We start from the raw sequence: 25,396 nt of genomic DNA, 5'->3' as shown, positions 1-25,396 counted from the left end.
TCTACTTTATTTACGTATAAACACATGGAACACTGCAACATGGCTCCCTCTTTCTCTAGCATCAGACAGCAAAGAGAACAAGAAACAAAGGACAATAGTCCCACTTCACAGAACACAGTAACACAAACATCCTGTCTCCGTCACTTCCCACTCTGTGGAGTCAAAACATATACCGTCATGTGATAGACAACAATCCTATGACTGCAATCATGGAGCAGGAATTCTAACAGTTAGACTCAACCCTCCAGGGGTCCCAACTTGGATAAAACATTGGGGAGCATATAAGCCCTGCCTCACATTATCGATCACATGACACGGCACGCCCCCATTTGAATGGCAATGCCCATTAACTTGGGGGAGGCGGCCTCCTCAAATATTTTATTGGGGGCCCAAGAGATCTTGGCCCCTAAGAGTTGGCTCCTATGCCCCCCTCCAACACAGGACCCTAAGCCCCCAACCCATCGCTCACCCAATCCTTTTTGTCTATATACAATTGTTGATCTCCTACTGTGTTTGTAAGACCTATATTATGAGCCTCTGAAGTCCATCCTTCCTTAATGCATGACGCAACACAATCTGCGATGATGCCAAGTAAATGCATATAACTGATGTTGTGAGAATCAGAAGATTATGTGCGATGCCTTTAGACAAAAAAGTTGTTTTGGACCACAGCATCTCGCATTTCGAAACAGCGGCAAAGGCAAATATCATTACAAGCAAAATATTGGAGTAAAATATTGGAAGGCAAGTAAAATTCCATCCACTGGCAAATGTTTGGTTTGTGGTGGGGATGAATACAATTTCCATTATGGTTGATTTGTAGAAGCAATTTAAATGAACTTTATCCATCTGTTAAAGAGTGGGAACCGTTTAAAGGATACTGTCAGTCGAGATTCCCCTATGACAATGATAAATGAGCAAGGCTTGATGTTGTTATAAGTTTATTTGCCTCCCAAGGACAATTTATAAACAGAATTAGAAGTTGTCAGTAGTCAAAGAGAACTTGTTTAGATTGGTTTGCTGCTTGTGTATGTGTACATGCTCATAACTAATGATGATAATAATAATAATAATAATAATAATAATAATAATAATAATAATTTTATACCCTTTCCATCTGGCTGGGTTTCCCTAGACACTCTTAAGAATGTCATTCTACACAAACTTTCAAAATATAGTAAAAAAAATGTTGAAAACTCTCCCAACTTGCGTTAAAAAGTATATACAAAAGTATATAAAAAAGTACAACTTTTATGAAAAATAAAACACAAAGGGTTGGAACCAGGTTTAGTCACACTCTGAGTATGCTCCTTGAAAACGCCCTGGTTTAATTTGGTTTACTCTGAATATGATTAAATATGGATCCAAAACAAATAGGGTGTGGTTGTTTTTTAACGGCTTTTCGAACATTCCCACAGCTTCTAAAGCTGCTACAGCAAAGTGGGAGAGGAGGACTGCTGTTTTAGAAACAAGAACCCCAAGCCCCCTTGGCCATACAGTGGTACCTCGGGTTACAGACGCTTCAGGTTACAGACTCCGCTAACCCAGAAATAGTACTTCGGGTTAAGAACTTTGCTTCAGGATGAGAACAGAAATTGCACAGCGATGGTGTGGTGACAGCGGGAGGCCCCATTAGCTAAAGTGGTGCTTCAGGTTAAGAACAGTTTCAGGTTAAGAACGGACCTCCGGAACGAATTAAGTTCTTAACCCGAGGTACCACTGTATAGATCTAGTTGCAACATTCTTTTTAAAATAAACCTAAAGTGAATTGTACACTCGAGAACTAATGCCCCAGATCCACACCCTATTTTCAAAGCACATCCAACACACATTCAAAGCACATCCAGCACACATTCCTCACAGAATTTTCTGGGAAATGTAGCTTGTTAAGGGTGCTGGGAATGATTACAATGTGAAGGGGAACTACAATTCCCAGAATTCTTTAGGGAACATTATGTGCTTTTATAGTATGTTGGATGTGCTTTACACGCATGACGTGGATCTGCCAATCTCTGCAGGACCAAGGAGAGGAGAGGCAGTAAAACCGAAACAGAGAGGATGGTGAATACACCACAGATATCTGTTCCACTGCAGATATGTGTAAAGAAAGCTTTCTTTTTATGCATTTAGGATTGATCGCTTTTCTTGCAAGAAGCCTGCCCCAATCATCCCTCCCCCCCTTTTTAATCCTATATTTGGAAAAGTCAAATTCCAAATTCTTAAGAATCCAAGGTTAAGAGCACCTGGGTCAATAGGTAGAAAATATACGTTGATAAGCAGTTGTAAACAGCTCAGTCCTGGGCATGTTTTCTCAAATACAATTTCCACTAAATTCAAGAGTGGGGTTTTTTTTTTGTTTTTTGTTTTACCCACAATGTATTTGTAAAGAATCACAGCCCACACGAGCACAGTGTCTTTGTGGCAATTTTTGGATTCTGTCTTACTAGAAAAGTGACACAGCTCAGCGTGGGAGGTCTCCCAAAAAGAAGTTTGAGGTTTTTTTGCTGGTGCTCACCACTTTTGACAGTCATTAAATTTCCCAGGCTTGCTGGCTAACATCTAAACAATGACCGTCCAACATCCTCGCAGCTGAAATCTGCAAGTAATTTCGACAACGGACTCGGTGGCAGATGAAGTTAACACAGGGATGAAGATATAATTGCTTGAGTCAGAGAGGAATTGAAACCCCAAGACAAATGGCATCTCCATTCTCTCACTCACTATTCAAATAAATTATCTGAGGCCACACACTGGCTTCCAGAAATAGCACTGCAAAATATAGAAATACATTGCATTAGTTTGCGAGGCACCAAGAAAGAAAGGTGATTGCCTGAAACAAATGATTATGTGACAATTTCCCCTCATTTCACCTCTCCTTTTGAGATGATCCTTTGTTTTCATGTGAGACTGTCATTTCTGTTGACTGCATTAAGGACACGGCTCAATATTCCATTGCTTGGATGCGTTTTGAAATGGTTTTCTAATCACCTATGTTTATATACCGTATTTTTCGCCCTATAGGACGTACTTTTTCATGTGTGTGCGTCCTATGGGGCGAATGCAGACTTTCGCTGAAGCCTGGAGAGCGAGAGGGGTCGGTGCGCACTTCACGCCGGTCTCCCAAGGGTTGCGCAGAGCTGCCTGGAGTCCAGGGCTTCGCGGGGGAAAATAATTTCCCCCCATTATTCCCCCCCCCAAAAAAAGGTGCGTCCTATGGGGTGGTACGCCCTATGGGGCGAAATATATGGTAAATATTGTAGCAATATTTTGACCCAACTGCAGTTTCTGGATCATCTTGAGAAGCAATTTGTGAATAGGCAGGTTCCCAAACTTATTTGGCTTACCCCACCCCCTTTTCAGAAAATCTACCTTCTTTAAGCAAACAAAGAAAGAAAGATGCAGTCGCAAATTTGCGTTCTTTCATGTAACTATATTTCTACCAACGTCCTCCAACATAGCAAAGGAAGATGATGTTGTAAATAAGACACCTTGAAGCTTGAAATTATACAATTACTTCTTAAAATCAACTGTGGTAACATTTGCATTACACACAGAAAATTGGGATAATGAAGGAAAATATTGAAATAAAAATCATGAACAACATCAAAAAATAATTCCAATGAGAAGGATGAGCCTGGTGTACTGCTATCAATTTATTATTTTTTGTCAGCAGCATTCTTAAATCAGCATGATTAGCTATCTGCAGTCGATTTCTTTTTTTAGTTAACAGATCTGTGACTGCACTGAACCCATGACCCACTAAATACGATGAAGGAAATGCAATTAATTGTATTGTAACCTGTAATCCAGGATAAAGTGCATGTTTCTGCTATTGCAGCCAGAAATCATTTGTTTATACATCTATCAGTTCTTCTTGCAAATTTTGAGATTCTTCTGTGTTCATTCTTGAAAAAGGGTGCAAAACCAAATTGGGTATGTTCATTTTAAGCATATCTTCAAATCATTGGCGGAAGTGAGAATGGAGAGCCTTCAAGTGCTGACAACAAGCAAGCAAGTCTTCATCATGTTTGCCATCTTGTTTGATAAATGCAGTTATTTATACAGTGGTGCCCCGCAAGACGAAATTAATTCGTTCCGCAATTTTTGCTGTCTAGCGAATTTTTCTTCTTGCGAAGCACGGTTTAAACGGTTTAACAAAGTCGCAAGACGTTTTCGTCTTGCGAAGCAAGCCCATAGGAGAATTCGTCTTGCGAGGCAAATCGCGAATGAAAAAACCTTTCGTCTAGCGAGTTTTTTTGTCTTGCGAGGCATTCGTCTTGCGGGGCACCACTGTAAATAAAGCTTGTAAAGCTTCAGGTGATGCCCTGAAATGGCTACACTCACATTTTTCTGCAGCTCCTGCTAGTGAAGTGACACACTAGAATAAGTAGACGATACAAAATACCAAAATGCGCAAAACCCAAAACCTTCCTTTCTGAAGAGTGGCTTGTATTCTCCAAAATCTAATAAGGAGCATCTCCACCCCCACCGTTCAGCCCGGACACTGAGAAGCAGCTATGAGGGCATTATGGTGGTTCCCTCATTGCGAAAAGTGAGGTTACAGGGAGCCAGACAGAGAGCCTTCTTGGTAGTGGTGCCCTCCCAGATGTCAAACAGATAAACAGCTATGTGATTTTTAAAAGACACCTGAAGGCTGCTTTGTTCAGGGAAGTTTTAAGTGTTTGGAGTCGTGTGTTTTTTTACTTATTTTACTTAATTGTGTTTTTACTTATTTTTTTGTTGGGAGCCGCCCAGAATGACTGGGGCAATCCAGTCAGATGGGTGGCATATAAACAAACTATTATTATTATTATTATTATTATTATTATTATTATTATTGAAAATGGGGAAGAAGTGTCGTCTGATATGTTCACCCACAACTTAACAACTTTTATGTTGCCTGAGTTTCATGATCAGAATACAGTTGTACCTTGGTTGTTGAACGCCCTGGAACTCGTACATTTTGGCTCCCGAACGCCGCAAACCTGGAAGTGATTGTTCCAGTTTGCAAACATTATTTTGGAATCCGAACGTCCGATGGGGCTTCCACAGCTTCTGATTGGCTGCAGATGCTTCCTGCAGCCAATCAGAAGCCGCGATTTGGTTTGCGAACGTTTTGGAACTTCCAAAACAGGTTCCATTCGACTTCCAAGGTACGATTGTAACTGGAACTGATGAACTAACATTTGTTAGTCCACAGACTGTTTTCTTTTCTTCTTTTAATTTACATTTATATCCCTCCTTTTCCTGTTTCTAATACTGTGTAATATTGTATTTTGATATTAATGTCGTAAGCTACACTGGGACTTTAGGGTGAAGGGCAGGTAATAATTTGCTGAAACACCGCATCCCTTGTTAAGAAATTCAAAAACTACCTGGACTATGTGAAATCAGCAAAGCTAATAGCTAAAATACGGGAACCTAACAATGGTTATTTTGTGGAAAAATGGGAGCCTTTTTCAGACTATTGAAGGAATTTGAACTATTGAAGGGATTTGAACTATGAGCAGCAGAAGGAATTGAGGATTGTTGTATTATTGCGATGAAGTAAAAGAGGGAAGACAGGATGCAGCAAGGGGGAGAAATAAAAAACACCAAGGGAAATGGGCCGACCAAACAAAAGAAAATTCTGCAATTTATTGGAATGTATATACGATTTTTTGGGGGGGAAATTTAATAAAATTTAACTGGGAGGGGGGAATCTAAAACCACCATCCTATCCATGCTTACTTGGGAATAAGCTGCACTGCATTTAGCGGGACTTGCCTCCAGCTAAGGATGGAAAATCATAGAATTGTACAGTTGGGACATCTGAAGGCAGCCCTGTTTAGGGAAGCTTTTAATGTTTGACGTTTTATCGTGTTTTTAATATTCTGTTGGGAGCTGCCTAGAGTAGCTGGGGAGACCCAGCCAGATAGGCGGAATATAAATATATTATTATTATTATTATTAGGGTCATCTAGTCCAACCCCTTGAATGCAGGAATCATAAGATTGCTTGGTCAGCTAAAATCCCTTTGCTGCTGTTCCAATAACAGCCATACCTTCCTTTTTAAGCAGGCCTTTGCTTGATTAGATTGCCATCCTATGCCCTTTCAAAATGTGTGTTGTTTTATGGGAAGTTGTTGTTTTAATTTTGATTATGGATCTTGTGGTTTTATATTTTGATTTTATTCTGTAAACCGCCCTGAGACCAGTGGATATAGGGCGGCATATAAATTGAATATTATTATTATTAATAATAATATATTACTAATATAATTAATATGGTATATATAATATATATTAATATAATATATATATATAAATAATATAAATATCATTATTCGTGCGGCTAATAGGAGCTTGCCTTTGGTATAATAATAATACCAAAGGTAAGCTCTCATTCGCAGCGCGGGTAAAGCCCAGCGCCCGCGTCCCGGCGTCACAACAACAGCAGCAGCGGTGCATGGTGGGATACGTAGTCCCGGCGTGCTCCCCGCCCCGAGACTACATCCCCCAGGAAGCACAGCGCGGGAGAGCCGCGCGAGCCCTTGCGTCAGCGGCGCCGGCAGCCAATCGCGGCTCGGCCGACGCGAGCGCCGCCCGCCGCCAATGTTGTTTTCGCTGAGTCGAGCGGCTGGTGTTGTTGGCGGTGCCGGCGCCATATTGGAAGGGACGAGGCGGCGTTTTTTTTTTTGCCCCCCCTCAGCCCCCCTCGCCCGCCGCCTCAGGAATAACGGAGCCCCCCTCAGAGCAGGCCTCGCTGCCGACGCCGCCATGCTGTACCTAGAGGACTATCTGGAAAGTGAGTCTCCGCGGCGCGTGTGTGTAGAGGGAGGGGGGGCGCCAGGCCCGAGGGGAGGGGGAGGGAGGGAGGACGGAGCGCGAGGCGGAGGCTCCGCCCACCGCTCCTCCCGCCCTCCGTGTCAGCTAACTCGCTCCTTCTCTCCGCCCCCCTCCCTCGCCAGTGATCGAACAACTTCCCATGGACCTCCGCGACAGGTTCACCGAGATGCGCGAGATGGACCTGCAGGTGCAGAGTACGTGAGTCAGCCCCGCCCCCTTCGCGAGCCGCGCAGAGGGAGGAGGTGGAGCCGTTGGGTGTGAGCGACGCGCCAGCCGCCGAATAGGAAGCCGGCGAGCTCCCAAGAGCCCGCCCGCCCGCCGTGCAATGGAATTGGGGTTTTCTTCCTATCAATGCTGCACAGCGGAAATCAGCCGGGCTTTATTCCAAGGGATGGGGGTGAAAGTGATCAAAGGTTTATTTGGGGGGGGGGCGAAGGAAGAGACTTATCCTGCTGAAGAGCTCCAGGACGGAATAATTTCCATTTCGTGGAATGATTTTTAGATTCTACCCGACCGAACCCAAGTATTCTGTGTCCTGATCGTGGGACATTGGGGTGGAGGAGCTGTTATTATAAAGAGCATCACAGGGCTGTGGCACTAAACCACCAAGCCTCTTGGGCTTGCTGATCAGAAAATCGGCGTTTCAAATCCCCATGACAGAGTGAGCTCCCGTTGATCTGTCCCAGCTTCTGCCAACCTAGCAGTTCAAAAGCATGCCAGTGCAAGTAGATTAATAGGTACCTCTGTGGTGGGAAGGTAAATGGCGTTTCCATGTGCTCTGGTTTCTGTCACCGTTGTGCCACTAGCGGCTTGGTCATGCTGGCCAGATGACCCGGAAAGCTGTCTGTGTGGACAAATTTTGGCTCCCTTGGCCTGAAGCAAGATGAGCACCACACCGCTTAGTCGCCTATGGGGTCCTTTACCTTTTTTTTTAACCTTTTACTTTAAAAACTTAAAAGGGATCCATGAATTAGATCTCTTGTCAGACGCTTACGTGCCATTTAGTTTTCACGTAAGCTGCCTTTTACTTACTTCTGCTATACAGTTGCAAACCATTGTATAATTATACAAGACAAATGAATGTACATTAATGTTCTGTGTGTTTTAAGATGCAATGGATCAACTGGAACAAAGAGTAAATGAATTTTTTATGAATGCAAAGAAAAACAAGCCGGAATGGAGAGAAGAACAAATGACATCCATTAAAAAGGTAGGAATGAGGTAATATCTGGCCAAAAGAAACAAAACAAAAACAAAACACCCCAAACTAGGCTATTCAATCAGTTCTGATGCTACTACAAGTCTCACACAAAAAATCTACTCAGAGCTTTTAAAAAGCTATGAATTCATAGAAGATTGTGGTTCCCATTCTGTAAAAATGGAAAACACAACTTGCAGTTTTTCTTCAGAGCCGATTTCTTGCTTCGTCTGAAAATGGACAAGTGACTTGTACATAGTCCTAAAGAAATAAATGCAATCAGGTTTAAAATCATTTGGCTTGTACTGTATATTTGAAATATTAGTATCGAGCCTTTAGTGTCAAGTTAGCATCAAGTATCAAGACACCACAAGAAATAGCTGCAAAGAAATACAGTGGTACCTCGGGTTAAGTACTTAATTCGTTCCAGAGGTTTGTTCTTAACCTGAAGCACCACTTTAGCTAATGGGGCCTCCTGCTGCCACTGTGCTGCCGGAACACGATTTCTGTTCTCATCCTGAAGCAAAGTTCTTAACCTGAAGCATTATTTCTGGGTTAGCGTATGTAACCTGAGGTACCACTGTACTTGACTGGATTTCCAGCAGTATGAATCATAGCCTTGGAAATCGGATTTGAAATGCAAAAAGTCCCAAGTATGAGCAACATCCTTAGGTCTGATAGGAAGTAAGCTTTATACCAAGTCAGACCATTGATCTATCTAGCTCAGTATTGTCTGCACTGACTGGTAGCAGCAGCTCTACAGGATGTCAGGCAGGAGAGATTGTCAGCCTTACCAGGAGATGGCAGGGATAGAACCTGTGACCTTCTGCATGGAAAGTAGAAGCTCTTAACAACTGAGCTATGGCCCTTCCTCTAAACGTTTCAGTCTTCAAGGACAATAAGCCTTGAGCCGTCTCACCCCCCCACCCAAGAAAAGCCCTCTGGTCCGCAGGTATGGCTATTATTTTTGAAATACATAAAATATTTTTTAACTTCCATTCTAATGTTTTGTTATTCTGGGGAAATATGGTATTGTACTGTATATTGAATTTTCCTCCCATGTTTCAAAATAGGGGAATGTGGTGAGCTAAAGAATAATATTAAACCATGAAATCAAATAATGTTCTCAACTGTCATTTTGATAACTCAGTATTCAGCGACATTGTTAAATCATAAACATACAAATGTTGCATTTCCTGCATTTCATTTATCCACCTATCTTGAAACTGATTTTTCAAGAACTTGTGAACTTTGTTTATCTTCAGAGTTCTTTAATTTCATATATTATTGGTCATCCAAGTTCATTATAATTTTATAGTACTAAAAATGATTTCTCACAGTATTTTATTTTTATTTTCCCCCCCAAATAGGATTACTATAAAGCCCTAGAAGACGCAGATGAAAAAGTACAGCTGGCCAATCAGATTTATGACTTAGTAAGTAAAATAATGAACTTGGCTACTGGACTTTTAATTTGCAGACTTTTAAAATGTTAACACTCATTCTTCTTAACACTTCTTATAACATTTTTATATGTATGAACATTTATAACTCTGCAACACTTTTAAAATGTGTTGGGGGGTTATTGGGTTGTTTTTATTTTGATTGTGTATTTTGTGTATTTATGTTGTGATTATATCCTGTGTACTGCCCTGAGACTTGCGGGTATGGGGCGGTATACAAATCTAATAAATAAATAAATAAATAAATAAATAAATAATACAGTTGTACCTTGGATCCTGAATGCCTTGCGAGTCTTAACATTTTGACTCCTGAACGTCGCAACCCCAGAAGTGAGTGTTCCAGTTTGCAAACATTCTTTGGAACCTGAATGTCTGATGCGGCTTCTGCAGCTTCCGATTGGCTGTGGGAGCTTCCTGCAGCCAATAGGAAGTTGCGGCTTGGTTTTGGAAGTCGAATGGACTTCTGGAACTGATTCCATTTGACTTCCAAGGTACCACTGTAATGCATTTTTCTGCTTATAGCTTTTTTTAAAAAAAACAAAACCTTGGACTAACTGGCTTGTACGTACACTTAAATGTTTTAAGGCCTGAAATAATAAAAATTATTACATGCAAAAGCAGTTCCATATACGAATCCATGAAGGCATTTGCAGAGCGATCCTAAGTGGAGCTGGGAAGGAGTGGAATGGCAAATGCACCAGTGCAAATCATGACATCTCATGCTAGCCAGGGCAGGATGGGGTTGGAGATTGGTCTTCCTTTTCTGTATACCAGCTCCAGGCTGAAATAGCTGCGGGTCCTGATAGTTAGGTCCAGGGCATCTGCAGGATTTTTAATCCAGTGGCTCTAAAGCAGGGGTTGGCAAGATTTTACCTGCCTGGGCCAGTCAAGTCCCGTGGAGATCCCGTGCGCAATTTCCGGCGTCTGGGCATGTGCAATTTCCGGCGCCACAGAAGTGAGTCCCTGCACCGCGCTGGTTTAGCGCAGTGGGCCGTGACTCACCGAGCAGGCAGCTCAGTTTGGATGTGGCTCGTGGGCCAGTTAAACTGCCCCCATGGGATCTTGCAACACAAGGGCTGCAGTTTGCCGACCCCTGCTCTAAAGCCACCAGTGCCCTGCCCCTAAAATGCCCCATGTTAGTACTTTCTGCTTGCTACCGCCAGCTGAAAAATTGCTGGTGGTAGTTTTCTGCTCCCTGGAATGCAGCTGGGGCCTTGGTTGTGGCACAGCCCCTCTAGCAATGTTCCTATCTACCAGGAGACTGGCAGAGAGAGACCTACTCACCGTCCTAAACTGCGTCCTCCCCCCTCCCCCGTCAGTGTTGTTGGATTAGGATTGCACTCTTAGTACGGTGACACAAGTGTTACTTCACCACCTGTCAGCTGATGGCGGTAGAGCTGAAGCTTGCTTTCTGCAAACATCTGGTGCATGAGGAAGTTACGCATGGGAAACTCCCTTTCGTATCCAGTCCAGAAGGCTTTGGGGTTTACCAGTTTTCCTTCGCCAGTGCACAGACCAGAGCACACTAGAGTTTCCTGATTGTGCATTGGCAGCTGTGTGTGTGACAGGCGTGGGCATGGTTTGGGAGAAGCAGCCTTGCAGACCAAATGTGAGCCAAGTTTGGCCTGTGGGCCGGATGCTCCCCAACACTGCCTTAGGCAACCTCAAAGCCTTGAGTGCAAAAGAGTGGGATTTGTGAATCTGTAATTGGCAGTCTTTCATCTAATGTCTTTTAACAATTTCAAGAGGGGATGGTAGCTGTGGTTTGTGAAACCAGAAAAAAAATTTCTTGGGGTGTGGGACTACTGTATTTACATGAATCTGATGCTCCATCGGATCTAATGCACACCTCAATTTTCAAAACCTTGAAACCAAAAAAGTATTTGCTGGAGAATGTAAATGTGGCATCAAATCTAATGCACACCCTAATTTTCGTGATGTAATTTGGCCAAAAAAGGTGAGCATTACATTTGAATAAATGCAGTAGGTGGAACCCTACTTGTGTAGGGTTTAAATTCCAGCCATATTTTGGAGGCATTTGGGTGCCACATATACTAGAAGGTTTCTGTAGCACAGTGCTCCGAAGGCTTCACACTATCTTACTTTATATTTTTTCTTAATAGGAAAAGGTTTTTGACATGTACATGATTAAATATTCTCAGCAGTACAATCTTAATACACATTCACACAAAAGGAAGGCCCATTGAATTAAATAGCTTCCTGTTCAATAGTTTTTCTCAGGATACAGTATACACTTTAGAGTAAGCCTCACTGAACTCAAGAAGATTGATTTCTGATTAGAACTGTATAGGATTTCATTGTTAGAGTTTTTTTCAGCTTAATGTTTTCATGTCCAGGGATCCTTTTATACAGATTCTCATTTGTGATTTTTTAAAAAATACAGTATTGGTGTTTGCTACACTTCATATTAACTTTTTGATTGTGTGAAGTAATAAACTGGATGAAAAATAGCCTGACTTCTCAAAAAACATATGCTCTTAAATCAGGTAGACCGCCACTTGAGAAAATTGGACCAGGAATTAGCAAAATTTAAAATGGAGCTTGAGGCGGATAACGCTGGGATTACAGAAATATTGGAAAGGCGTAAGTATGCCTGGTGGCCTTCTCCAGTCATTATAATTTTGCCAGCACATAACATCACACTCTGTTGCTGCTGTAGATAAAGGGTTTCCTTTTGTTTCTCATTTGTCAAAATGAATCATAACTAATAAAATTGGCTCAATTTTTTTTCTTGGGCCCCATTACAGTAGCATGAGCAAGAGGAGAATCTATGGTCTAATAGATCCTTTATGCTGCTTTTTAGTTTGTTTCCTGAACATTTCACAGGATACCCATTTGAAGCTTCATTGCAAGCCATCTTTAAAATTTGTCTTATTGGTGTGCATCAAGAATTAAAATAGTCTTGGGTTCTGAAGAAAGTCTTATCTGTTGCTTCTCTGTGCATTCATATTGGTAGGACAGAGTGTAAAAACCTCAGGCTTCGGAGCCATATGTGGCTCTCCCTCTGCACAGGTCACACCGATCACCAGTCCTGCTCCGTGCTCTTGAGTGTTTCTCCTGATGTGTCCTTGAACTGTGATCGTTCCCTTGCTTGCTTGGATTGAAAGAAGCGTGTGTGACCTTTGTGTGCCTGGAATGTTGTACAGATGTAAAGCGTCACGTCCATTGCTCTGCCACATTTGCCTCTGTCTTTTGCCAATGGCATGCAGCACCCTGAAGGAAGGTGGATTTTGGACCTCAAAAGCCCCTGCGATAGGGTTGTTCTCTTCAGAACTCAAGAGGCTATTGGCTTGAATATGGTTAATTTCATAGTGCTAGCTTCTTCTGATGAAAATGCAGTGTGCATTTTAAGGATGGTGTCATATAACAAAACTTTCTAAGTTGTCATAACTATATTTCATTCTTAAACACTCTTTCCAATAGGTTCTTTGGAACTGGATACACCATCACAGCCACTGAACAATCACCACGCTCATTCACACACCCCAGTAGAAAGTAAGTTGAATGTTGCAACCTTTGCTTTTGTTTTGGTGTGTAGAAGAACAATACAACAGGCAGAAATTCAGCAGGTTGTGCTTTTCAAGTATAGAAATATAATATGGAGAAAGCTTTGCCATGACTCTGATCTCTCTCAAATTTTGTATTATGCCATGTGCACCCACAGCACTCACAAAGTTCAACATGTGCTCACTGTTCCAAAAGGTTTGGTGACCCATATCTGTGGAAAAGAGCTCCTGGACTGAAATGTGATGGTGCTTTTCATGATGTGTGTTCGTGTGTGTGGTTTTTTTCCTTCTGTAGTGATAAGCCCTTTGCACAAAGCGCCAAATTGGCTTTTGGATTAATAGAGTGTGTTTTGTTTGTTCGTATAGAACGGAAGCATAATCCCTCATCTCACCATGCAGCGGCAGATCATGTCCCTGAAAAGAAGTTTAAGTCTGAAGCTCTTCTGTCAACTCTCACTTCAGATGCCTCTAAAGAAAATACACCAGGTAATTACAATGTCAGGTGTAAGTGAAGTTTTAAGCATACAAATGGAGAACATTCTCTTTCCTGACCTATTAATGGGATTGCTCCCACAGGCTGTTTTTCAGAGAGGCAGGTACAATCTATTTTTAAACAGGGCTGTGGTTGTAAGACTCCTGTATGTGGATCCCCAATCAAATTGTTACTGGTGGAGGACAGAAGTAAGTCAAGGACAAGGAATTTATCCCTCCTTTAATCTTACCACCCATGCTTGCAACAGCAGCTTTCTAGTCCTTGTGATGGTGTTTCTTTGTTTTTGCAGGGTGGGGGGGAATCACTCACCTTTTCCCAACCTTGCATTGGGCTCAGAGGATGGAAGTGGCAAGATTCATTCAGTCCCCAATTGTAAATACTTCCTCCCTGTATCCTGCCCATCTCAGGAGTGGTGAGAGTGATAAATTTAGCTGAGAGAGTTTACTGTGGAGAAGAACTACTGTTGGAAGGTGGAGGGGGGTTGGAATTTGGACCCTGTGTTCCCACTCCTTTATCCACCTCTTCTCAGTTATTTATTATTATTATCATTCAGTACCTTCTCTCATTATATACTTTCCTCACCCATCCTTCCATTGCCTTTTTCCATCCTCTAGGCCACATTTACCAGCTTCGCACACCTGTCAGCTTTGCCCACCAGGGTGGGGGAGATAAAGATCTGTCTCTCTTGCCATAAAAGGTTCCCCACTGCTGGATTTAAAAAACAAAATAAAAAACAGAAGAGGCAACAAAAGGACAGGGTGGAGTGGTGTGTTTTCAGCATTTAATGGGAAATGTATAACGAAGATACCAGATGCACTTGGTCAGGAGAAAGTTCCATAGAAGTTCCGCTTCTGATCTTGTAACACCCAAGAAGTAGGGATGGGGGCAGTTGTTCAAATATTTAGGGCCCAAGTTGATTAAGGCTTTACACATTAGCCCTGGGGCAAGAGAGCAAACAAAGATAGGAACGTCTGAAGAGTAGAGCAGTGCCAAGTTGTTTTACAGAACATTATATCCTGTTAGTCTTTTTGTCCATTAACGAAGTGGCTGACTTTCACTGGTAGACACAGCTAGTTTTCAGCTTTCTGAAATTTAAATCTACTTTTAGTTTTCACTTTGGACTATATAAATATGTTCCCTTTGTTCATCAAGGGTGTCGAAACAGTAATTCATCATCCTCATCCAACAGTGCATATAATGCAAATTCTTCTCAGCCATTGGCATCGTATAACCTGGGCTCATTATCTTCAGGAGCTGGAGCTGGTGCTATTACCATGGCAGCAGCTCAGGCAGTGCAAGCCACAGCACAGGTAAGGAATTCAAAATACATTGTTTAAAGTACTTGCAGTCTGAGTTGGACAACTTTTATTTAGTTTAGATTGGTATTTAGAAACTGAATTTTTATGGCACTAGTTTATACAGAAAAGGAGGCAGTTGTTTTTACATAGTGCATTCTAAAAACTCTTCCCAGCATGTTGAACTTGCACGTGTTTAATAAGGTTTGCAGTGTGATCCTGTGCATACCTGTACAGAAGTATGCTCTGCTGAGTTCAGTAAGACTTACTCCAAGATAAATGGCTTTAGAATTGCAGCATTCAGCGTAAGTCACATTGAAATAGGATGCAAGACAATATCCAGCTTGGTTTCTTAGAGCATGTGGGTAATTATGATGAAGCCATAATTTCTTGTAAGTGTTGGAAATGTGAGTCCACTCTTTTAAATGACATGCCACAGATAGTTCAAAGCATGCTTTAAATGTTTACTAGCAACGACATAATATATTAATATGGCTGCTTTTCTTTTAGATGAAGGAAGGAAGGAGAACGTCTAGCCTAAAAGCGAGTTATGAAGCCTTTAAGAACAATGACTTCCAACTTGGAAGAGAATTTTCATTATCCAGGGATACCGCTGGGTACTCATCATCCGCCTTGGCATCTACATTATCTCAGACTTTGAGTTCATCAACCACAGATTCACGGAGTGGTCGAAAAAGCAAGTAGGTTCATGAAAACTGGTTGCTTCTCTTTGGCTGGGCTCACTTAAGAATTTGGAGAAATTATTAATCTGTTATTAGGAGTGTTCACAGTTTTTAATAGAAACTTGGAATTTTGAAATGGTGATCTCATTTTGTTTCATTCCCTGATCCTTTGAGACGATTCAAACTCTACATTTTCAAAAATTGAGTGTATGCCCTCATGTTTTTATGCACAGATGTCATCATACATACACAACAGTCTAATTTTTAACAGGTTCTTAGTAACATAATACCTGTACTAATAATAGAAGTATACATAATTACCCAGGTGATGGTCTCTTCTTTTTACTTCCATATGTCAGTTGACCCAGCCACTTCTTTCTCTCTGACTCTTACTGAAGGGTGCCTACTCGCTAGAAGAAATGAATGCTAAATCAAAAATATATAAAAGTAGCCATCCACACAATGATTTATAGAACTTACAAACACAGGATAAAAGCTCCATATAAAATCAACAGGGTCCTGAATAGTACTGAGTCCCCATTGTGGTTATGAAATGTGAATTTACTCTGTGTATAAACCATCAATACTGTTGAAACAGTGAGAGGAAGAACATGATGAGCCAGTACAGAAAAACACGTCTACTCCTTAATTAAGCGAAATAATGTAATACTAAAGTTGTTGCTGTCTGTCAGGGCAGGAACACTTGCTTATACCATTTCTAATCTCAAAAATCCTCATTATATTTTGTCAATTTAAGGGTGTGGGTTTTTTTAAAAAAGAAAATGTTTACATCAAATATAGATTATTGTCCAACAGCTTAGCTATGAACTTCTGCTGTAGTGTCTTTCTCGTTTCAAATTACATACCCAACTTGATGGAAAGTAAGGGGAGAACACACTGGATATGTCTTTATTTTTCAGAAACAATAACAAATCTTCAAATCAACAATCGTCGTCATCTTCCTCGTCTTCCTCCTTGTCATCTTGTTCCTCATCCTCGGCTCTAGCACAGGAACTGTCTCAACAAACAGCAGTAATACCAGAGTCTGAATCTAATAGCCAAGTTGATTGGACCTATGATCCAAATGAGCCACGTTACTGCATTTGTAATCAGGTATATTTTCTTAAAATATGATGTTATGTAGAATACCTAGTTTAGTTGGCTCATTGAGCTTGGTTCATTTAGTGAAAATTGACCACATCTGGTAGCAGATACTAAGAGATAAACTATTCAACTTTCAATGATTGCACTTGAAAGACAATACAGTGGTGCCTCGCAAGACGAAATTAATGCGTTCCGCAAGTCTCTTCGTCTTGCGGTTTTTTCGTCTTGCGATGCACGGTTTCCCATAGGAATGCATTGAAAATCAATTAATGCGTTCCTAGGGAAACCGCCTTCAGACCAGGTCCGGGGACAGTCTGTCCCCGGACCTCTTCTGAAGGCTGGGGGGGGGGGGACAAGGGCTTTTCTTCCCACCCCCAGCATTTTAAAAAACCCTGGGACAGCGGAGGACTTCTCCGCTGTCCGGGGCGATCTTAAAATGCTGGCGGGCGGCATTTTAAAATCGCCCCGGACAGCGGAGGACTTCTCCGCTGTCCGGGGCGATTTAAAAGCCCCTGGGAAGGCAGGCATGGGGGACAAAGACTTTCGCCCCCTGCCCGCCTTCAGAAGGTGTTCCCGCCCCCCGCCCCGCTTCGGAACAGCTTTCCGAAGTGGGGCGGCTGGGGCAGGTGTCCCCGCCCCCCCTCCCCACTTCGGAACAGCTTTCCGAAGTGGGGCGGCTGGGGCAGGTGTCCCCGCCCCCCCTCCCCACTTCGGAACAGCTTTCCGAAGTGGGGCGGCTGGGGCAGGTGTCCCCGCCCCCCCTCCCCACTTCGGAACAGCTTTCCGAAGTGGGGCGGCTGGGGCAGGTGTCTCCGCCCCCCCTCCCCACTTCGGAACAGCTTTCCGAAGTGGGGCGGCTGGGGCAGGTGTCCCCGCCCCCCCTCCCCACTTCGGAACAGCTTTCCGAAGTGGGGCGGCTGGGGCAGGTGTCTCCGCCCCCCCTCCCCACTTCGGAACAGCTTTCCGAAGTGGGGCGGCTGGGGCAGGTGTCCCCGCCCCCCCCCGCCCCACTTCGGAACAGCTTTCCGAAGTGGGGCGGCTGGGGCAGGTGTCTCCGCCCCCCCTCCCCACTTAGGAACAGCCTTCCGAAGTGGGGCGGCTGGGGCAGGTGTCTCCGCCCCCCCGCCCCACTTCGGAACAGCTTTCCGAAGTGGGGCCGCTGGGGCAGGTGTCCCCGCCCCCCCTCCCCACTTCGGAACAGCTTTCCGAAGTGGGGCGGCTGGGGCAGTTGTCTCCGCCCCCCCTTCGGAACAGCGTTTTAAAATGCTGGGGGTCGGGAGCGAAGCGCTGCCGACCCCCAGCATTTTAAAATTTTAAAACCTTCCCGGGACACGGGGAGATTTTAAAATGCTGGGGGTCGGCAGCGCTTCGCTCCCGACCCCCAGCATTTTAAAATCTCCCCGGGACAGAGACTTCTCTGCTGTCCCTTGGAGATTTTAAAATGCTGGGGGTCGGCAGCGAACGTTTCGCTCCCGCCCGCCAGCATTTTACGTTCGCCCGGGGCAGGGGGGGGGGAAGGCAGGCGGGGGGGAGCAAAGACTTTTGCCCCCCGCCGGCCTTCAGAAGAGGTCCTCTTCTGAAGGCCGGCTGTGGGCGAAAGTCTTTGCTCCCGACCGCCAGCATTTCCCTATGGGCTTTCGTCTTGCGATGCAAGCCCATAGGGAAATTCGTCTTGCGAAGCGCCTCCAAAACAGAAAACCCTTTCGTCTTGCGGGTTTTCTGTCTTGCGAGGCATTCGTCTTGCGGGGTACCACTGTATAGTGCTTTAGACTGCACGTTATAATGGCTGGTCTGTAAAGCTAGACAGTTGTGATCAAAATCTGTTGATATATGCAGAATGCTAAGTTTTGTTTTAAATCAACTTATTTTCACAGTATTGTGGCTTCAGTTAAAATTGTGGAAAATGCATGGATACTGCTAAGATACCTTTAGGGCTTTAGATTGGAGTTCTCAGTACTGATTTCTGCCCTGTGTTTCTCTTTCTGTTACTCATGATTCCCAGCCACTTCCTTATAACTTGGTGCATCTACAGCTCTTGCATTATTTGTGTCCTCCTTCCCATTCAGTGCCCCAGTACCTGCAAGTTTTTCATTTCAAAGTGTGCCATGCACAAAACACTGAGTAAATTTATATAACATTTCTGACCATGAAACTTTGCTTTTGTCACTGCAGCATTTGTATAGCGAGGAAGCCTTGACATTTCCTTTCCCACATAATAACACCCAAAGGTCAATATTTATGAGGAATGTTAAAGCATTTTCTCTAGAAGTGATAACGTTTATAAAAAGGTTACAAAATCTTAGCAGTGTACAAATATCGAAAACAAAAGATAGGCCCAGCTTCAGACTTACAATCCAATGAGACAAGAATTAAGGGGGGGGTTGACTGGGCGATATATCAATATATTGCCCAGAACCGGTATGTGGGGGGACACCACAATGACAGCTTCACTCAGCGGTATATCGCTGGTGAAACCGCCACCGCTCTCTTCCCCCAGCAGAGGGAGAATCAAGCTGAATTGGCGAAGTGCTGCTGATACAGCTTGTTCCTCCCTCCGCTTCTCTAAACCTCTTGGCCGAGGAACACGCTCCTGTCCTCCCCTTAGCAAAGCGTTTTACGGAGTCCCCGACCCACCACCAGCTCACAGGAGCAGCATCGGGATGGGGGCTCCGTTAAAGTGCTCCTCCCAAGCTCTGAGAGCCCCAACCCCGCTCCTGCTTGCACTCGAGTAGGAACGGGATCAGGGCTGCAGCCTTGCTTGGCTACCGCTTGGCTGCCTTCATCTGGGATGGTGTGCTGTGCCTTTCCTCCCAGAAAGCCAGCTAGGTGGTGTAGGGGCTCTACACTGGCTCCCAGTCCGTTTCCGAGCACAATTCCAAGTGTTGGTGCTGACCTTTAAAGCCCTAAACAGCCTCGGTCCAGTATACCTGAAGGAGCGTCTCTACCTCCATTGTTCTACCCGGACACTGAGGTCCAGCACCGAGGGCCTTCTGGCGGTTGCCTCGCTGCGAGAAGCCAAGTTACAGGGAACCAGGCAGAGCGCCTTCTCGGTAGTGGTGCCAGCCCTGTGGAACGCCCTCCCATCAGATGTCAAAAGAGAAAAACAACTACCAAACTTTTAGAAGACATCTGAAGGCAGCCCTCTTTAGGGAAGCTTTTAATGTTTAATAGGTTATTGTATTTTAGTGTTTTGTTGGAAGCCGCCCAGAGTGGCTGGGGGGACCCAGCCAGATGGGCGGGGTATAAATAAAAAAATATTATTATTATTGATGCCTAACAGGCTGCAATCGCTTCGCTATGGCTGCCTGGTGCGTCTTCGGGGAGTAGGGGGTGAGCAGGCAAAGTAGCTCACCCACCCCCTACGCCAGCAAAGGCGGACACAGCCTGGCCAAGGAGCCCCAAGGTCCTTGCTGCTCAAGAGCAAGTGGTAGGGACACCAGGTCTGGCTCCACTGGGGTCAGGAGCTCTCCTGCTCCCAGCAGAGCCTGGCCAAAGAGGCCCGGGTCCCCTCCTGGGTGTGCAAGTGGCAGGGGACTTGGGGCTTGCTCAGCTGCGGGCAGGAGCTTTTCTGCCCTCCGGCTGAGGGCCAGCTCTATTGGCTGCAGCCCGCGAGGCGCTGAGGTGAAAACACCTCAACTCCCATGGTGAGAGCTTGCAGCAGTTTTACCCAGCACCTCGCAGGCTGGGGGCCAATGCAGCCTTTTACAACAATCCTTTTTTTGGGACAATCTTAACGTTTTAAAAAGTCTAAATGTAATGGAAGACATTTTCATGCTTTTAGAATAACTACTTAATTTGGGGGATAGTAATGCAGAACTGCTTCAGGTAATGACTCGGGTAATGGAGTCAGCTGTTTACTGTTGCTTCATTATTCAGCCATTCTTTTATGCGCACTAAGCTCTTCAGTTTTGATCTCTCCTGGTGACCCTCTTATAGGAAAAGGAAGAGTGTAGTTACTACCCCTTTCCTGAAAGTCAGGTTTACTCTGTAGTAATGTAGTCCAGCTACATGCCGTCCTAATCTTTTGTAAAAAAATAAAATAAAATAATTTATCCAGGCATTTAAAGAAATGATTGCCAAAACAAGTGTAAAACTGATGCCTTACTTGCATTTGATCATCTAGAAAATCACACCCTTCTTGGATGTCTAAAGGAGTCTAAAATAATGCAAAAATGGAAAAGCGAATTCGTAACCCGAAAGTTTCCAACATGTACAAGTTTGGCATATTATTCCATTTAGGGCCTTTCAACAATAACTCTGATGTGAAAAATAATCTGGTCATGGAATACATTAATGCTTTCTTAATTTGTGTATATTGTATTCTCTCATAGGTGTCCTATGGTGAAATGGTGGGCTGTGATAACCAGGATGTAAGTATTAAAAAAGGGTGCAGGAGCTATTACACCCCCCCTCCCTTTTCCCCAGAACTAGACTCAGCTATGCAGTTTTCCATTTAAAAGCAGAATTTCCAAAGGAAGATTACACATGTCCATGAAACCAAGGCGTTACTCTTTCCACCAGCAGTTATTCATGGTGTAGATGAGGATAGATAGTTGCTTTGAGGATGGGGACTGGTTTTAGACAGGGAACTACTAGTTTAGTATGTACGTCTGAAGCTAACCAAAAGAGGGCAGGTAGTTTTTGCTTCTGTACCTTTCCAGATATTCCCAAATAATAGGGATTAAAACCAGTAATTCTGTTTTATTTCTGTACAACAAAGCAAAGCTACTGATATCTGCCTAAATCTATCAAAAGAGCTGTTTGGTGTTTTGTCGTGTCCACTTTTAGGAACCAATTGGTATGTCTTTCTGATTGCCTTACAGTGCCCTATCGAGTGGTTCCATTATGGCTGTGTCGGATTGACAGAAGCACCAAAGGGAAAATGGTACTGCCCACAGTGTACCGCTGCAATGAAGAGAAGAGGCAATAGGCATAAATAAATGTCCTGCTTGCTTCGCTTCAATTAAAAATACGTGCTATGCTGCGGGGAAAGGGGAGGGAAACGCTTCTTTGGAACCAGTCAAAGGAGGATGGATTTAGCTGTCATAAAATGTCGCCTTCTTAATTTTGCTAGTTGTGTTTTAATATTGTACTTAAATTATTTATGCACCGCGGTTGTGCTATAAATATTTTTTCCAGTTAGCCATGGATTTTGTTCCAGTGGCATACATATGCAGACATTTGTACTCTCTTAACCATTTTCTCTAAGCGGTGGGCATTCTACAACAATTCAGCCTTCAAATAATTCCAGCAAATTTAAGATTTTGAATGGTTTTATATTTAGCTGGCATTCTACTGCATGTTCTGTACTCGAGAGCTGTTAATGTGGGATTTTGTGTATATAAGTGTTGCAGAAAGAACGTTAAGAGAATGGATTTTTTTTCAGACGCCTTTATAGCTTTGTTTCTTGTTGAAACTGAATTCAGCAGGCTGAAGAAAATGGTTCTTGTATACACTGGGCTGGTGTCCTCTAGAGTACTTGGTAAATAAAAACAGACTCTTGTACACTTTAAAACAAAAATTGTACCACTAGTCTTTATATGTTTTGGGGCCATTCAGGGCGCAGGTCATTAAAAAAGGGTGTTAAAGTGATAAACCTTTTATACCAAATGTGTTTATTTTTTTGTGCAAGTGATCCTTTAAATTGAAACTGTATTAGGTGTTAAAATTAAAAGGAAAAAATCAAACGCTAGTATTAATGCTTGGCATACTTTATTAGAAAAGTACAGTAAAACATTTCATGGAGGCTTTCATAATATGCTGTCTAACTGGAGGATTTTAAATAGTTTTTATTTTTTAAGAAAATATATAAATAAAAGGTTTCCATCTCTGACATACTAAGTACTATGCCTGTTGTGTTGTTGTTTTCACTGCCAGAAGTTACTCATTTAATAATACCAGGTGGATTTAAGCAAAAAAATTAAAAATAAAAGTGGTCCCATACAACTGAAATTTGATACATTGCAAATACTCTTAAGAGATGCACATCTATATTTAAATGAAAATGTGTTGCCTATTTCAAGATCATGTTGGACTATGCTCAACTCACACTTAAGACATGGCAGAAATAATGTTATGCAAAACTCATTCAACCTGTCTTGAAGTGTTTTAATACTAGGGTGACATCCTCTGGCTTGCACAAGAGAAATCCGCTTGTGCCACAGTTTCTCCTTTCCCTCTGCACCCCTCCTGTACATCTCCAAAATCCGTTTTTGGAGGTTCCTCAACCCTCCAAAGCAGAACTGGAGGCATGTGAGGGCCTGCAGGGGTGAGAAGGGGGAAGAGAAAATTGTTACATGCGCATGCGATGTGTTTAGAAATAGGACATAATCAGTTTAAGTGCTTTCTTGGTTGGAAAGACAGTCTAGAAATTTAAAATAAAAAAGAGCTAACGAATAAACCTAACGGTATCCTTTTAGAGCTGTTTGAACAAATAACCATTGCACCTCTATGTTTCAGGGCAGTTTAATAATATCCATACCTTATATTTTATAAAGAAATGGTGTGCAAAATAACACAAATAAAAGTAGTTTTTGTTTTGCCCAATTACGTTAGCCTAAACTTGACTATTCTGCTTCCCAAACTTGGAATTAAAAGTTTGTGTAACCCAAAATGTGTAATTAATGGACAAAATTGTGCTGAATCTTGAATTCAAACTGACCAGGATTACCTGCTGAAAGTTTAACGAAGTCGTGCTGGCTGCTCATCTGCCTTGATTTCTGCCCCAAAAGGCGAATTGTAGGAGAGAAAAAGATTCAACCCGACATCCCACCATAGCTGTCAACTTACAGATTTGAAAATAAGGGACCAGCAGCCTCGAAAATAAGGGATCAGCAGCCAAAATAAATGATTTTCGGTGCACAGGTATGTTCAACTTCTGAGCCCCTCTGAGCCAAAGGCAGAAAGCCCAGCCAGCAGCCAAACAAAGCCTCAAGCGGTGGTTCCCACAGCGCAGCAACCCAGCAAAGGGCATACAGCAAGGAAAACCACTGTCACCTCTCCGCTGGGAAGCGCTGAGCAAAGGCGAGTCCCCAGGCAACGCGGCCGATTTGATCGCCACAAGGCATGCAAGCTCCACCCCCCAGTCATTCTTAGACTCCTTATTGGGTGAGCAACGCAGCCAAGCAACACAGTTGGAGCCTCCCTCCTCCCTGGCCGGCAGAGAGGGAGGGAGAGGTGCTGCTTCCTTTGAAATTTAAGGGACATCATCAATAAGGGACAGCAGCGGGAGACAGTGCTAGGATAAGGGACTTTCCCGCCAAATAAGGGACGGTTGACAGCTATGCATCCCACCCTAATTTGCTCACTTGCCCACCTCGTTCACAGGCTTCTGACTAGCACCATCCTCTGTCTTCCCCCAAAACTGGGAAGAGTACTCTCAGCCAACTAAGCATTGCATATTAAACATAATGATGTCATGACACCATCAGAAACCTAGTTCAGAATAAGGGAAATATTTCCCGGAATACCTGGAATACACTTTCTTCCTATTTGCATCTTGGAAGTGGAGAGAGTCACCCTTTTGGCTTAATCCTCCAATTTAATGTTCTGCCTTCCTGCAAGTGATAGCATTAGCCGTTAAACACGGAATGCCTCCCTAGCTGTTAAGCTTCTCGGTCCATTGCCTCGCAGCAAGTTTTTATAGGGTATTCTGGAAAGCGATATGACCTGTGCACATCATTATGGCATAGCAAGTGGAACCCAAAATTGGATTCAGCCTGCTGTCATCTCTAGCAAATTGCTGTGTGTCCCTGAGGTAAGCTTTTACAAACAATTTCCCTCTTATAAGTGAAAAATAGGGTTGCACTTTGCTTTGAAGTTGGGAAATTAAAGGTCTCTACACTACCCAGAGTTAAAGGTTATGATGGGATTGTTACTGTGGTGCATATGCTAAAGACTTTGAACAATAGATTACTGGATTTCATGGGGCCACAGGACTCTAGTTTTGCTCTTCTGCAACTTTAGGTAAATAGTACAGTGGTACCTCGGGTTACATATGCTTCAGGTTACAGACGCTTCAGGTTACAGACTCCGCTAACCCAGAAATAGTACCTCGGGTTAAGAACTTTGCTTCAGGATGAGAACAGAAATTGTGCTCCGGCGGCGCAGCAGCAGCGGGAGGCCCCATTAGCTAAAGTGCTTCAGGTTAAGAACAGTTTCAGGTTAAGAACAGACCTCCGGAACGAATTAAGTTCTTAACCCGAGGTACCATTGTAATAGGATGATTGATTGGTAACTATAGCAGTAGCATGATCAATAGAACTTCAAAAGTGCTTTTACTGGGATTTCTCCCATAACTATTTTTATGCAGCAAGATTTAAATACTCTTGCCCCATCCCTAAACCTCAGGATTGCTGTTCATTTTTGTTTTAAGCATAATTTGGGAATTTTTGTAATGATGCAGCAGTAACTGTTTTGAAATGTTGCATGCCTGAACGTATTTCAATACAGTTCTTCTTAAATTGTCTTGCTACAGCTGGAAAATTTGTACAACTTTGTTTTTTCAAAACCACACGGTCCCCAGGAATGTTAAAATTAGCACTCATACAGACAGGCTTTTTTTGTAGCGCTGTGGAGTCGCTTTCGAAAGATTAACACAAACTTGAACAAGTTCCTGCAGTAGCCACCAGAGGTTACCCTTGACACTCTTGGCTGTTCCGAAATTCCATATTCTGGCAATAAGGGATTTATAGGCTACACATGTTTACATGGAAGTTAGTCCTACTGAGTTTGATGAAGTGTGTTCCCAGTAACTGTAGAATTGCAGCCTTAAAGCCCGGAGCTCATTTGTGCATTTGCAGCATTT

At 43.2% G+C, this 25,396-nt stretch overlaps 1 protein-coding gene across 3 annotated transcripts; it reads left to right on the top strand.

Annotated features, from left to right (window-relative positions):
- Positions 1 to 6,566: 6,566 nt before the first annotated feature.
- On the top strand, positions 6,567 to 22,431 carry ING3 (inhibitor of growth family member 3). 3 transcript variants are annotated; one of them, XM_082239773.1, is made up of 12 exons: positions 6,567 to 6,786; positions 6,950 to 7,021; positions 7,937 to 8,037; positions 9,396 to 9,461; positions 11,996 to 12,092; positions 12,933 to 13,004; positions 13,382 to 13,501; positions 14,760 to 14,818; positions 15,314 to 15,504; positions 16,407 to 16,599; positions 20,922 to 20,960; positions 21,414 to 22,431. In XM_082239773.1, the coding sequence occupies exons 1-12, from the start codon at positions 6,594 to 6,596 to the stop codon at positions 21,528 to 21,530; spliced, it is 1,320 nt and encodes a 439-aa protein (XP_082095899.1). In that variant the 5' UTR covers positions 6,567 to 6,593; the 3' UTR covers positions 21,531 to 22,431. The 3 variants fall into 3 exon arrangements, with proteins under 3 accessions (XP_082095899.1, XP_082095898.1, XP_082095900.1); XM_082239772.1 differs by having other exon boundaries at positions 6,571 to 6,786; positions 14,661 to 14,818; XM_082239774.1 differs by lacking the exon at positions 6,567 to 6,786 and having other exon boundaries at positions 6,955 to 7,025; positions 14,661 to 14,818.
- Positions 22,432 to 25,396: the final 2,965 nt, after the last annotated feature.

The sequence above is a fragment of the Podarcis vaucheri genome (genome assembly GCF_965113315.1).
Source record: "Podarcis vaucheri genome assembly, chromosome: 10".
NCBI classification, from domain to species: domain Eukaryota; kingdom Metazoa; phylum Chordata; class Lepidosauria; order Squamata; family Lacertidae; genus Podarcis; species Podarcis vaucheri.
This window is presented reverse-complemented; position numbering and strand designations above follow the sequence as displayed.

Excerpts from the sequence above, each read along its gene's own strand:
- ING3 (XM_082239772.1), top strand. The coding sequence starts at position 6,594 with ATGTTGTTTTCGCTGAGTCGAGCGGCTGGTGTTGTTGGCGGTGCCGGC. Across the intron at positions 6,787-6,949 it reads CCTAGAGGACTATCTGGAAA|TGATCGAACAACTTCCCATG; the intron begins GTGAGTCTCCGC and ends CTCCCTCGCCAG. Across the intron at positions 14,819-15,313 it reads CAGTGCAAGCCACAGCACAG|ATGAAGGAAGGAAGGAGAAC; the intron begins GTAAGGAATTCA and ends CTTTTCTTTTAG.